General features: G+C 39.9%; 1 protein-coding gene across 1 annotated transcript in view; it reads right to left on the reverse strand.

Moving 5' to 3' along the window:
• The window catches only part of PARD3B (par-3 family cell polarity regulator beta), a 439781-nt gene that overhangs the window by 84498 nt on the left and 339671 nt on the right, over nt 1-15612 (reverse strand). Inside the window, exon 20 of the mRNA XM_054173397.1 lies at nt 238-534. Coding sequence (XP_054029372.1) covers nt 238-534 — 297 coding nt within the window. The remainder of the gene's footprint in view (nt 1-237; nt 535-15612) is intronic.

The following is a 15612-nucleotide window of genomic DNA, read 5'->3' on the forward strand; positions in this document are numbered from 1 at the left end:
TTGGACTGGAGTCAGTTCATTCATTCTGTTTGTGAAATATAGACTTTTTTTAATGATTTCTGTTTGACCGCTGCCTTGCTTAGATGCTTTGGGGGTACTGCTTCAGCAAGTCATAGCTTTCTAGCAGTAAACAAAGGGAAATGTTTGGGGCATCTGAACAACCCCCATATCCTGTCTAGCCTCAGGCTCCCTCCTCAGCAAGCTATCATCGTTCATAATGCCAGGTGGTAATATTACCTGTCACCAGGAGTCTGTGGGTAGTGCTGCTTGTTTATTTTTGCATACAGTCCTTCCAAGTGCTCCCTCTCCACTGGTGCTGAAGGAGAATCACGTGGATATACAAAGGTTTCTGCTACCACTGGTGATGATGGCCTGTAAATGCTTGCTGGTGGATAAGCCTCTCGAAAATGGTTTACTCTGGCATAATTGGGATCCACCTCATCATCGTCAACATCAGGTCCTCCAGGACCAGCAGAATAATCACTCAAGCCTCTCAGTTGTTTCTGCCGTAACTCATGATGCCTTGCACCAATCCTATCAATGAAAAAGAGAAAATCAAATATACAGTTGGATCTGCATCAACAGCAACCACAGACACCGACTCACCACACAAATGTGGAGCACCAGTCCCAAACCCAATTGCTTCCAGTGCACTGTGAAGTTGGTGCCAGATAAAACAAAATGGTGCATGCATCACTTTTGTTCTTTATCTCTGGCAATCACCTAACTAGCCAAGGTTGGTCATAATTCTGATGAATAAAATTAATGCTGAATATTGTCTGGCCTTTCACATATGTGCATGAACACATAGTTTTAATTCTACACCTGCTCTCCGGTTTGTGGTTAATATGCTTAACCCAATCCAGAAAATTTTTTAGTCAGTAAAATTGTTACTGGCCCTGGGTCACTTGACCCACCTAGATTCTCCTAAATACATTAACTTGTCAAAACTAGATTAGAAGTGAATGTAAATGGAGAGATGGCACAGTTGTCTCAAACCAAAGGACCACAGTCAATTTGCTGAAGATTAAATTTATTTTTTTCCCAAAATTTTATTTTGGCTACATAAATGGGGAAATCATGCCTTATTATATAGGGGAGAGGGACTAAGTAAAACAGCTAAGAAATTAATAGAAACCTGACAGAGATGAATTGCTACATATAAGTGAATTAAAGACTATTACTGGCAGTACTCCACTGTGATAAAGCCTTAAGTGGTATTACAAAATGCTGCTGCTAATCAGGGCCATTGTGTAATCTCTTTGGAACAGTAAAACATATTCAGGTAAAGCTCAAACTCAGCTGATATTCAACGATTCAACATTCAAGCTGGAGGATAAAAAAAAAAAAAAAAGCATAGCAAGGCTCTGTGAGCATGCAACTTCTGTTAACTGTTCAGCTGCTCTTCAACACAACATAATTAAATGCAGTGAGATGGATCTGGCAGAATGCTGACCACAGTATGTAATAAATAGCATTTACAGAAAGTAACAGAGCATGGAGGAAGACACAAAGAACAGAAGACATACAGAGATGCAGCACCTGACAGAAGTTGTCAACATTGGCTGTTGACTGTATCTGAAATACAGCAGCACTGCAGAAAGAACAGTATGGTTTGTACCACAGGAGAATAAGTTAAAGGAGTCTAGCAGCCTTGGTTACCCTGCTAAAGCATAATAGCCTCAGGATTCTGCTTAGTGAAAAATGAAGATGTGCTGGAGAATGTGTTTAAAAGGCATGGATAAAATGTGTCCCTAAATAAATAGATAAGCATATTGAGAGCTCCCAGGCTGACAGGCAGGAATAATTAAGTGCAGAATGGGGTTCATACTATTTATTTTGTTCTATTAGAATTGTACCTTCAAAACAAATGCTAATATTTCTCAAATAATTTGTAGCTAAAGAGGCACAAAAATAATCCTAATGACAACAACGTGCCTTTCATCACACATGCCTTTCTACACAAGTACCTTAGTACACGAGTATGCATCAGTCCTGCTTTCTAGTTACCCTTCTCTACTGACTCTGCTGAATATATCTAGACATGATGCTAGTCTTTAGCACTTAAAATGTAGAAAACGCAGTCATACTTCACAGCAGGGATGAGCCAGAATATGATCCAGACCTTGACAGTTGGGAAGGTGCTCACTAACCATTCTGCCTTTTCTCAGTGAAGCAGATGACCTGTCTCCTCTCTAGTGCACCCCCACCTTGAGTAATGCATGTGGGTTTCGGCACCTCAGTGTAGGAAAGACATCAGACTGTTATAGAATGTTTCCAGAGGAGGATGGCCAAGATAGTGAAAGGCCTCAAAGGCATGATTTTGTAGGAATGGCTGAGGTCACCTCATCAAAATTCCTCAAGGGAATTTCCTCAGCAGAGGGAGAAATTCTGATCTCCTCTTTGGTGACCAGCGGCAGGACACAAGGGAATAGAATGAAGCTGTGTCATGGGAAGTTCAGACTGGACATCAGGAATAGATACTTCACTGAGAGGGTGATCAGTCACAAGAACAGGCTTCCATGGAAGTGGTCATGGTACTGAGACTGTCAGAGTTCAAGGAGTGTCTGGATGATGCTCTTGGTCATATGGTTTTGAGTAGTCTTGCAAGGAGCAGGGAATTGGACCTGATTATTCTTATGGGTCTCTTTCAACTTGAAATATTCTACGATTCTATGAAATTTTTACTATAATCAAGTTCCTGATCTCAGCCCAGTTAGTTATCTTAAATTTTTCCTAAGATATCATTAAAAATACTCACGAAACCTCAATGTAATTTGCTACAGTAGTTCTTAGAGATGAAAGGATGATGAGAAGAAATAAGCTACAATTTGTCTCAGGTTTCTACACTGAGGATTCCTAAAAATTATTTAAGAATTCTCCTTTTTCCTTCCCAGAGGTCTTTTTCCTAGCACAACCACCTCCCCTTCCACCCATTATCTTCACTTCTCTTTTGCTTCATGCTTTCATGCCACACATACTTTCTATTTCAATTTGAAGTGCTGGTTTCATTCAGGATGGGTGACTATCCTCAAACGCAACCTCACCAATGGGAAGGCAGAACCTTGAAGAAGTTGCAGGTTTCAAAATAATCTGTAGGTTCTGCAGACAATTCTGACTCTACCCACAAGGGAAATTTTATGGAGGGTACAGCATGGTGTCAATGTGTGACAAATTCTGCCAGTAAGGCACATATTCTCTCATTTTACTGCCAACTGCACTGGCTTAGCTGGACACATTCTCTTATTTTACTGCTGACTGTACTGGCTTAACTGGCTACTGTCTTCTTAGGACAGCAAGAGTTTAATTTGCAGAACAACAGGACATAACACCTTATTTGTAAAAGTAATGGTGACACTGGCATAGAGCTTGGTAGAAGCCATGCTTTTGTTCATAAAGCAATGAACAATGGCATGGTGAGAAAGTCAGCCCTGAGAAGCTGTGTATGAAAACAGTCTGCATTTCTATGTAAACCACAAGTCATTGCGAGCAAATGAGTAATAATCAGAGAGCAGCTGAAAGAGTGCAAAGGGTTTGTGTATTAAGTTAAAAAAGAGATTATGCAGCAGGGAGTGATGGAGGGAGCCAGTCTGCCTATGTTCATGAGTGAAACACCACATTCAATAAAGGAATTTGAGGCAAAGTTGTTACTTGGTCCATTCACATGAAAACAAATCAGCCTTTTCGGGTGCTGCATCGTCCAAGAGCACTTGTACTACAAGGATGGGGTGGATTTCCAAAGCAGACATCAGTGAAGTAGGGAGGGAGGCTTATCCTGCTGTTTTCCATCTTTTATATATACAGGCACTTCAAGAGAAACTCTCTTGCAGAAGGATCAATATTTCCCATGTCCCATGTGGGATTATGACAGAAATGTAGAAAGAGAGGCACTATCTTTGTGTTAAAAAAAAATAATAAAAAGAAAAATCACACAAGAAACTGTTAGCTCTTGCACCCAATAACTGTCAGTTTGGTAGCAGTCCTCGCCTCCAATTATCATGCTCCTCTTCTACTAAAATGCACAAAGCATCAAATGTTGTTAAAAACCTGGGAAATTGTGGAGAGCTTTACACTCAACTAGTGATTTAAAACTCTAAACACAGACTTCAGTGCAGGAATATATCATATGAGGTACAAGTTTCATGGCACACACACAGGTCCACATGGTATGATACAGGCAGAAAAACAGAAGGATACTGCATTTCAAGGAATGGTCTTGTCGCACATCAGTGCAGAAGGTACGACACACACTCCTGTGAAGAGTCACAATACTTTCTCAGAAAATCATGAGCCATAATGTTCTTTGGACCAATACATCACTTGTCCCTTAGGTACTGAAGACCTATTTGAAAGCAAGGGTAGTGCAGCACAGCAGCGTCACGTGAGTCTTGCTTTCATGTCTGACAGACAGTAATTTGTCCTGCTATCAATATTGGTATAATTCTGTGCAACAAAACCTGGAATTAGGTGACCACAATTTTCTTTTGTTCCTGTGAATAAGCCTAGCTTCTTCAACTTCTTCTGAATACAATCTTCAATTGCTGCCACTATTATAAGTCGAACTTGCTCAAGAACAATTATTTCTGTTCTATATCACACAGACCAGTCGATACCAGGTTATGTGAAATTCTTCATGATCAATGTTTCATCTTTTCAAAATGGCTATCATAATTGCATTAATATTTCTTACTTCTTTCTCACTCTTCCACATAAATCTATAAAAATTGTCAGTGATCTCTTTTTCATTTCAATTCAAATCTTCAAATATAAGGAAACAGGGAAAGGAAGGTTGCTTTTTCTTTCTATTTACCTGTCCTTCCATGCCTTCTCTTATGTTTTTCACTTTTGAAGTTTCTCCCTTCTTTGTGTGAAGTTCTAAATAGCATCATGTTTTCACCCAGTTTTAAAGTAGTCTTTTCTATAGCACATCCTACTAGGTGTCCAGGAATTTTTTACTGAGGTACAAAAAATGGACGTATCGTTCATTCCATCACTCCTATAATGCTCTGCCAACTCTGCTAAGCAGGCAGCTTCTGCCATCTTCCACTCTAGTTGTTTACCATTTTTACACCTCCCTCTGCATTTCTTTCTCTCTGACACAGCAGTATCTTTACTCTCCATCACAAAAACAAGATTAAAATAAAGTCTTCAAAATATATATAACTATCATAGCAAGCATGTTTTTGTTCAGATGATTGGACAAGAGAGCCCCAAACACATGGCACAGGATGGAACTGGTTAAATTTGTGACTAAGATAAAAATGTCACTCAGCACCATGACACTGGCAGGGAAATCAGAGATGAGGACAGGTACTGGGCACCATCTAAACAATTGAACAGAGTACTGAAGTTTCTACAAACTTCAGGGAAAGGGAAAAGAAAAACTAACACATAATGAAGCGAAGTTAGATATATTTCCTTTTGGGCATCCCACATCAGTCCTGAACACCATGCTCTCCAGTTAAATCACTGCATGACATCCACATCAACTTCCCTTAGCTGTGTTTCTGTAAAAAAAAACGATTTTTGCACATAAGCTGCAAGAGGACAGGCAACAGAAGTGCCATACCAAGCAATGCCCTTTCATTTTCCCTTGTGACCCAACTTTTTCTAAATAGCAGCCAAACATATCCTATCCTACTATTTTCTGCTGCTTTCAAGCCTTACTATCTATCACTAGAACCTTTCTCTACAACAACTGGGGGGGGGGAAGTTGATAAAATATATAACCTCAACAGAACTACACATAACATTTCCAAAATATGTTGCACGCTATTTGTAGAAGTCAAATGAAGACAGGATCCTATATACCTAACAAAATTCTGGAAGTAGGACCTGATATTTTGAAAATGCTTCTCTATACTATGCTTCTCATAGTGCTCAGTAGCACGCTCCCAGAGCTCTACATCAAGGAAACACTCTCTCTTATCCTTCAAACCTTCCAATTTGACATACCCACACAAATCACACATGGAGATTTCTCATATACTAACATGTGAAAAGATGCATAAAAACTAGTGTGTAGCAGCTATAAAAGGGTTAAGAGCCCAAACAGCTCCTTCCAGCTGCAGCTCAGAAACAGGATCAAGTTACTGTGGCTTAACAAGTTATTGTGTTTCTGCTGAGCTACTGTCAATGACCACATATGTATTCACTCCCCGTGACAAACATAATGTAAAATGCTTTAGCCTCACATCAGTGACAGAGATACTGACAGGCAAAAGCTGGATTAAAAGACTGCAGTGCATAAAGTAAGGCAGCTGCAGGACGGGATAGGGACCACCTCACAAAAACTCCAGAAGAGCTGAGCAAAAGTGGCTTCCAGAGCAGATCCAGAAATGCTTCTGTAAATGGAATTCCTCATTTCTTGGTCCATCAGGCAGATGGATGGGATGGGAAGCTGGATGGGTGGCTGGGTTGCAAGTTTGGAACAAGAGAATCCTGAAGTTTCTAAAAACAGTGTTCTGTGAAAATTAAAATGCAGAACTTAATGTTACCAGAAGAGTAACCTGAAGAAAGCCACAGTCATTAAAATGTGTGGAACCCAAAGACTGCCTTCAACAGGGAAGAAACAGCAAGATACTGGATATAGCCCAACCTGCAGTTCTCGAGGCCCTAATCAAAAGGAGCTCTGCATAGTCACTCACAGCCTGAGGAACTGTCACCTGGATCAGGACAGAACTCCAAAGCAGCATGCCTCTCTGGTTCTGCCATCCCAAGTGAGCAGCGGGGCACTTGCTGCCCAACAAGAGACATGAGAAACAACTCAATGGCACCAGTGGCTCCTAGATCTGGCCACAGTGCAAAAACTGCAGGTGGGAAGCTCAGCCCACGAGAGACCATGGACTCTCTTACTGGGATCTGCAAGGCTGCACTTCAGAACAGTTTTATATAGGGAAAACCAAGCAAAATGGGCCTACAACAAAAAGCACAGCCTTTCCTCAGGTGTTTGAAGTCCTCTCTTCTTGCACTGCCCATGAGCTCTGGGTCATCTTGTTTCTTCTGGCTTTCCGGGGAAAATGTAAAACGGTTGCTACATTCTGTTGTTCACTGTGCACTGGCCATGTGTTTAGTACTCAGCAGGGCACAAGCACAAAGAATGAGATGGATTTTGCCCCATGGTGCCTAAGTACTCCAATACAGGACAGAAAATGCAGCATACTTCATAGCATTTCTTGTATAGTGGACTAAAAGGAATAGACTTGGTAGAAGCAAAATGCAAGCTAACTCGGTGAAAGGTGTTCCTGAGGGAGAAATATGAACAAGCAAAGACAAAATGTGTGACAGAAATGGGGCCGTATGTCTTTTAGGATAATATCTATTTTGTCTGCAATAAGAGGAGCAGGATAAGAGCAGGTAAGTGTGTGTGTGTATAATCTGTTTGAGATATACCTAAACTCTGAAAAAGGATCTGATCCTTTAGGTCTTTTGAGATCATTGAGATGCTACACATTCTTTCACCCATTTGATTGTTCCTTGTGAACAGCAGAATAAAAGCTGCTGCATTGCCTTCCCCACCCCCACCATGTGACTCCCCCGAGATCTACATTCTGCAATGATTATACAATTTACATCTGATTTAGTATCTTAATACTTCAACTGTGATTTTACATAACATTTCTGCTTTTGTCTCTCATTTACCTAATTCATACTTATATTGAGTAATGGGTTGTCTAGAGGAAAGCAGCCTATTTCTGCAGGAGGTCACTTAGATTTCCATGGAGTTTAATGTTTTAATTCCTTTCTAGCTGCTAGCAAAATATATTTTGGTAACTAAAATCTTGTATTTTCATTCATTTACATAATAGTGGACTGCATACATAGTGCCTTCAGATATTCATAAGCCATAATCACTGATGGGAATGGGGGCATTTCGCTTGAATATCTGAGGAGATAATTTCAGTACAGTCCTTCTAATATTTTTTTTTTTTTAAATTTCATAATCATTTTGAAGACAGACATGGTCTATAATGACATTAGCAATCTTATTCAAACCTGCATCTTTTATCAGGAAACGACTTATTTGTATTTTTTCAGCCATCACCTTGAAAAACGCCAGAGGCAAGCAAGTCTCATAGCCAAAGAAAAAAAGATAATGAAAAAAAAATAAAATCCACCTCTTGCCAGTAATAAATTGATGACATCTGATATGGACTCATCAAACCTCAAACAATATCTAATTCAGTATTATCTTTCAGGGTGTTCTACAGGAAGTGTATTTGTCAAAAGCATCTTCGCCATAAGCTATGCAAGTGTTTCTTCATTCCAGCTCATTCTATTGTGCTGGATTTGAACATCTTCTCCCCCATAATTAGTATCTATAATTGTAAACAAGAACAGAAACAGTCTCAGAAATTAAAAGGAAAAAAAAACCAAAAAGGCAAGCCACAAATTCAAGGGAGTAAGAGACTGTAACTCAGGCTAAACAAGACAGATCTTATAAGATTGTGCTAAAAAACACCAGGGCTAAACAAAGTATTTACTGTTCTCTATAACCACCCCTACCTGAAATAAGCAAATAATGCTGAAATAAGCAAAGAAGTTGCCTATTGAGGGCCGTAAGTAAAGAAATGGAGGAAAGAAAAGCCTGACCTTAAAATTTAAGATTATGACAAACTGGAGATGAAACATAGCCCTTTCATACCACAAAATGAGGATTGTGAGCTTTGGATAGACAAGACTGAGTTCTCGGTGCTCTTCCATTTATTTCAGAGGTGACATGGAGTGATTACCAACTTACAGAGGATCCTTTCTTCTAAAGAAAATCCTGGCTCTAATGAGGTCAGTGCATTTTCCACCACCCCATGAACATCAGTGAGAACAGGATTTTATGTTTGCTGTTAAATTTGAGGAAGTTTTTCCATTTCTCTGTTGTCCACGTTTGTTGAACACTGGGCAAAATGCAACAGATTTCAGAAAGCCAACTATCAGAAAATTGTGTTGTATTATGTGTATTACTATATTATGTAAATCTCTTCACTCACAATTACCCTGAGTGAGATTTTGGAGATTATAATATCAGAAAAATTTAGGTTGGATGAAACCCTCTGAAGGTCACCCTACTCAAAACACTGCTGAAAGCAAGTCTGACTGCACAGATCAGGTTGCCCAGTCTCCTGTCAACAGGATGTTCCTTGTTTTGTGACAATGTGGCTTAGATAGTGGAATCATTCTGGGTTTGTCAAAATCACTTTGGTGTCTTTCACCTGAGATGTTCTGATGCCTTTAAGAGTTCAAAGTTCCTTCTGCAAAATGACCTTGAGAACGTAGATAAATTGAAGGCCTAGTTCTCAACACTGATTTAAAGGAATTCTCAGACTGCACCAAATCTGTACTTCTCCATTAAAATGATATGTAAAGTGCTGTGCATATCATGCCAGAATCCCTTTTGCTAGCATTAGCTCATTCTGGAAGAAATAATCATGAATACTGAATCAGAATAACAGAATATTCCTAGAAAGCAAGATTAAACTTTGCTCATATTTTGGTCTTTGGGAATTTAATGCCAGAAATGGAAATGGTACCAACTGCAGTCAAAGCCATAAATTCACCTCTCCAAGCAAGCCATCAAGCAAATTATTTAAGAGAATTTCATCAGATAAACAGTGAACTAGTATAAAGTAGCTGCAGTATACCTCCAGAAAAACTATGGGAAGACAGAGACATCAGTCTGTGACCTGTTCCATTGCCACTGAGCACCTCAGCTCCATCAATTGCTGTACTAGTTATCGGTCAAAACCACTGAGGATTTTAACACTTTCTTAAGAAAAATACCAGAAGCATGGGCATGGCTGTGGGAAGACACAACATTACACACCGCACAAAATCCAACATCCACAATCATAAGCAGTAACACAGCTCAGAACCGAACCAGGCAGACTTACACCTACTGGAGTCCTCAGCACCACTTCCTTCAGGAGCTGCTTTGATAGTTGCAGCTCCACTTGGCTAGTGAGACCCAATGTGTTTGCACAACCCTCTCTGCAACATTTTGCCTTAATTTGAATGAAATCCTAGCAGTGGACAGAACAAGCCTAGCTCTGTGCAATACAATATTCCATCAACATTTCTTTATTCTACACATATGACATTGAAGCCTCTGAGCAAAACCTGAGGTTCAAGAATTGGGGAAGTCTCAATATCTATCTTTGGGATTTATAGCTTGTTCCTAATTAACACTCCTAGATTAAAAAGCAAAACTCAGCTTTGACTGAATAGAAAGATCTTTAAGACTTTCAGGTCTTCGGGTTTACGACCGCTATGGAAAATTACACATGCCAATCTATTTCCTACCTGACTGTCTGTACCAATGAGTTGTATTCTCATTTTTATCCCATAGGTAATGGAGTCCAAGAACAGGAATTCTGTGCTGTGACACCACGTTAAAGTGCATGCCTAAGATTTATGACAGACTGTCATACATGACATATGGAAGGGCAAAGAATGAAATGCAGCTTCCAAGTCATTCTTATGCCCTTATTGATTTTGGCGTAGGCAAAAGCTGCCCTATTGCATCAAAGGCCAGATCAGTCAGTCTCCTAGTGTCCTGGTTTCAGCCAGGATATAGTTAATTTTCTTCCAAATAGCTTGATAGTGCTGTGTTTCAGGTTTAGTGTGAGAATAATGTTGACAACACACTGATGGTTTTTGTTGCTAAGTAGCACTTAACCAAAGCTAAGGATTTTCCATTTTCCCATGTTCTACCAGCAAGCAGGTGCACAAGAAGCTCAGGGAGTATGCAGCCAGGACAAGTGACCTGAAGCAGCAAAAGGGATGTTCCTTACCATAGAATGCCATTCTCAGTGTATAAACCAGGGTGAGTTGGCCAGAGAGCTGGATCAGTGGGCATTGGTCAGTGGGTAGTGAGCAACTGCATTGTGTATCACTTCTCTTGGGCTTTATTTTTCTTTTTGTTATATTTGTCTTAATTATTATTATTATTATAGCTATAATTATTACTATTTTTTTCTTCTTTTCCCAGTTGTTAAGACTGTTCTTACCTCAACCCATGAATTTTACTGGTTTTTAAAAGTTGTTCCCCCCCCCCAATTCTCCTCCCTATCCTACTGGGAGGGGAGAGGACTGAGTGAGCAGCTGCATAGTGCTTAGTTGCTGGCTGAGGTTAAACCATGACACCTGAACACACTCTGTTTCCCAGGCTGGCTGGTACACTAACCAGTTTCAAAGTATTAGTTGGGCCTGCAAAAGTTTCTAATAGGAGTTCTTTCCATTTTACAGTGTAATTTTAAAATACACCAAGCAGTAACACTCCAGTAAGAAAAAGAACCACACATTGGCTACTTATGCAAGAAAGAGCCAGGCCATGGTCTCCTGAGCTGCTCTGACCTTTTATGTGGGCAGGTGGCACAGTTTGTGAAAACTGGTCTCCAGGGTAAAGTGAAAACAGTGCCTCAATGAAAGGCAAACCAAGGATACATGGAGAATTTGGGTGCTTAAATTTATAGTACATGACTATGACACCTGGAAAATGCTATTTCCATCAGTCTTTGTGTGCTTTTTTATTATTTTCAGTTCTTCATGTTCTTGAGCCAGGAGAATCCAGGATCAACTCGGCCTAGCGTTGTCTTAAAGAATGAGCTTCAGCAGGTGGATTAGCCACATAAAGCAGCTCAAAAATTGCTATTTGGTTCTATGTGCCACATGACAACCTGTGAGGTGAGACTCATCAACCTCAGCTACTCATAACCAAACATCAACCTCTTAGTGTTCTGTGGTAGGCTTTTATTACATGTTCTGGTATGCAGAACAGCAGTAGATCTAACATGAGAATTATTCAGAATCAATGGGTTGGGATTAATCTGTCCTCCTGTCCAGTGCAAGCGCTGCCACAGTAATAAACAGAAATCTGATAACTTCATACTGTCAGCACAAAATGAAACTATGACCTTGACCTCTGCAACATCATCCAGTAATTTTTTCATAACTTCAACATACCATACTACACAGCTATGATCTAATAAGAATCTAAAAGTAATTAACTGGAATTTTTGAAAACTGAAGCCTTAATCAAATATGTAGTCTTATCAGGGTTGCAAGCCAGCAATAAATTGGGACATTTAAAAAACTGGGATCCAATCCAATCCGTGATCTGATCAGGGTTCAATGGTTATAATAAATTGGGAGTATTAAAACTGGGATCACATCCAACACTTTATTTTGTCTAAACCACAGGGCCTAGCTGTGCTGCAAAGTCAGGAATACTCAAGGAACAGAGATACCATGTTGGATTAACCCTTAATAAATAATGATGCACAAGCTCAGGAATTCCAAAAAACACATGGTTTAGCACAGAGCTTAATGGTGAGAAGAGCAAGTCCCAACACTTTATCAGAGATCAATATGAACTATGAACGGCCATAACAACCCTTTTACACTTGGCAAGTGGGTAAAACAGGCACAAAAGCTACATGAGGTCAGCAGCAATGTGTGTGTGCATGAACGTGCTCTAAGATGTACTACACATTCTGAAAATTCAAACTTTGGCTTTTGTAGTTGTCCAAATTTCAACTTCTGATTCAAAACAATTTGGCTTTTCTGCCATTCTGCTGTGAATGCAACTACTCTGGATTTCATTTTGATTTCCAGTAACATAGCAGTGTGGTTTAGACCCAGCTGGCAGCTGAGTTCCAAGCAGCGGCTCACAGACTGTCCCCTCAACCCCATAATGTGATGGGGAGGAAAATGCAAAACCCTGCAGGAGTTCAATAGAATGACACAAAGAACAGAGAGAGTGAGTGATACAAAACATGACAATCTCAAACAACTCTGCTGTGTGCCAAATCCCACCACACCTGCCTGGCCCCACCCTCCCCTTATATACTGGGCATAACATCAGTAGGGTATCAAAGGGCCCTCCTGGCTGGTTCAGTTGGCTATCCTGGGTGTGGTTCCTCCCAACTTCCTGCGAAAAAAATTACCTCCGACCTAGCCAAGCCCAGGTCACATTTAAACTGTTTATAATTAAATATAATAGCGCAAATGCTGGCAAAAATGGTATGGAATTTCATTCACAAGCATTCTCTCATATGTAAGTGGTTTCCAAATGTTGGGGTTTTTTTTCTGTAAGATGTGTTGCCTTCATACAGGGATCTTGCAGCTGCAAAATTAAACCTGTTTGCCAAATATCAAAAACATATGTGTTGACTATTTTTTTAACTATGGGAACAGGCAACTAGCATCAGCACTGATAAGACAAGACAGAAATGCTCTTCAGTGGCTGGAAGGTTTCTGAAAAGTAAAGGAAATTCTGTCTTAAATATAAAAATTGAAACCATTCAATTTAACCCAAATTTGAGATTCACTGTAGCTTAAGCATTCCATTCAGACAGTCAAAAAGCAGGGGCCAGATGTTGCTCCAGCTTCTCCAACACTCTACTAAAAAACTTCATACTATTAAAAAAAATCTTCTCAATTAAGTCAAATGAGGACTGCAAAAATGACTGTTTTAACAAACCAGCAAACTACAATTGCTACCAAAAAGTGCAGAGTTCTATTGTTTATGTAAAACACCTTTTTATTCACCAACCCAATATGCTACTTTCAAAAATATCACCCCATTTTCAACAAGGTGCTTCATTTTGTGAAATTTTACCTAATGTCAACTTTGCTGAGAGAGAGAGAGACGCTTTGGTCACATTAGAAATATTCCAAACAGGAAAAAATAGTTTTCTTTCAACTGATAGTCACTTTATTTGCATTTGAAAGGCAAATAAATAATTATGGGTATAACTTAAGTGCCTAGTATGTTTATCCAGTTTGTTTCACAATGATTTTCAATGTTAGGAAATTAAAAGGCATCTCCAAATGAGTGGAAAAAAGATGGAGGAAGGGAGGCAGAAAAATCTCATTTTGAGGGAAAGAGAGAATCTCTTTCCAATATTTAATAATGTAGTGAACATCTTGTTAAAATGATAAATTCTGAGTATTTTACACAGAACGCACTAAAAATACAGATTTGAGTCAGCCTGATCAAAATAAACCACAGACATTGCGCTTGCTTTTTCCTTTTAAGGGCAGAATCTAGACCTTTGGAGCACATGCTTTATTGCAGCCAAACTCTTTGAAGCATGAACAAAATGATGAGTTTGTTTAAAACAGGGCCTCAGTCCAATGAACCACTTGACTTGTGTCAGGAAGGATAAACCACCATCCCAGAGAACTGTATTACCAGTTATGTCAGTCCTCCTGAACCATCTTTGTCATGAACTTTTGACTTTCTCCAAAGTTTCAGTGACATTGCATCACTGTGGCACAAGAAAAGCTAACAGAGGTAGGGGTAGAAGAAGAAAATGTGAAATTTAAAGGTGGAGCTGAATTCTTATTCAGCTGGGCACAGCTAAGGCTGTTACTAAAGGAGGAATGCTCAATAATCTAAATAGTTGTAAACCACTTGAAGCTTGCAAAAGTAGTAGTCATATGAGAAAGTACTGGTTTTGAAAAGAAAAATGCCTGGGGCTGAGGTCTGGAACAAATGCCTAGCTGGCCAGGAACTTTTTAGGAACCTCAGCAAGCAGCTGTACTGCCTGCATGTCAGATTCCCACCCACAGGAATCCAGTCAGATTTTCTTTCTTCTGCCTCATCTAGAAGTGCTTGGGGTCAGGGCCAAGCTTCCTAACAGCAATGAGCACGATGAGACCCTGATCACGTTGAAGATTGCTAGGGAATACAAGCAGGGAAAAAAAACAGTGTCAGCATTTCAGCCCGGGATGTGGAGCTGTCTCAGAGAACTGCAGCTCCAAGGCAGCACAGAGAGCTGTACTGAAAACTGAGAACAGGGCAATGTGGAATAGAAACAGAAATGACTAGGCTAGGGAAAGACTAAATTTATTTTCACTTTTTAAGATTCAAAACTTAAACTTGGCAGCCCATAAGAGAAGTTGAGAGGCAAATCTATCCTGAGGACCAATGTGCAAGCAAGTCCAATCCTTTTGGAAGCATCTGCACTACAGAGTGAGTGCTGTATACTCTGTCTGCATACGCCTACCAGCTCTAACACATTCTGGATGTGCCAGACTTGTTGCACATGCACTGTGCAACTGCTTCTCTGTTCAAGCAAGAAATCAGCCTTTTCTGAGCATGATGGACTTATGTTCATGCAACACATCTACATAATATCTGATGTTTACTGTCAGAGCCAGAGTCACTGATTTTGTACTGCAGTCTATCCATAATTGTGCAGTGAACACATCTGACATTTCTGCATGTCTGTAAATCTTTACAAAATTTCTGGAAGAAGGCTGCATCTTTTACAGAAAGTCTATCCTTGGAATGTTGAGAAATATTTTCATACCTATCCAAAGCAAATAAACCCCAGCAAACCTCTGAGAGATGGCCTACTCCTGTAAACTGGAAATGCACTTCCTACTGAAAAATATTCATCAGCTGAGATCTTGAAACAGTATTCTGTTTTTGGAGAGCTGCCAAGCATATATTGCATGCAAAACCAACATTCAAAACCATGTGAGGTCCACAGCTGCTAAGAAGCTGAAATTCACTTGATCATTAATCCTGTCACACCCAGCCCAGAAAACAACTACTCCGACCTCTTCCACTAGCATCCAAAATGGATGGCTTGGCCTCTACAAAAAACA

This window comes from Dryobates pubescens, chromosome 2, assembly GCF_014839835.1.
Source record: "Dryobates pubescens isolate bDryPub1 chromosome 2, bDryPub1.pri, whole genome shotgun sequence".
In the NCBI taxonomy this organism is placed as follows: domain Eukaryota; kingdom Metazoa; phylum Chordata; class Aves; order Piciformes; family Picidae; genus Dryobates; species Dryobates pubescens.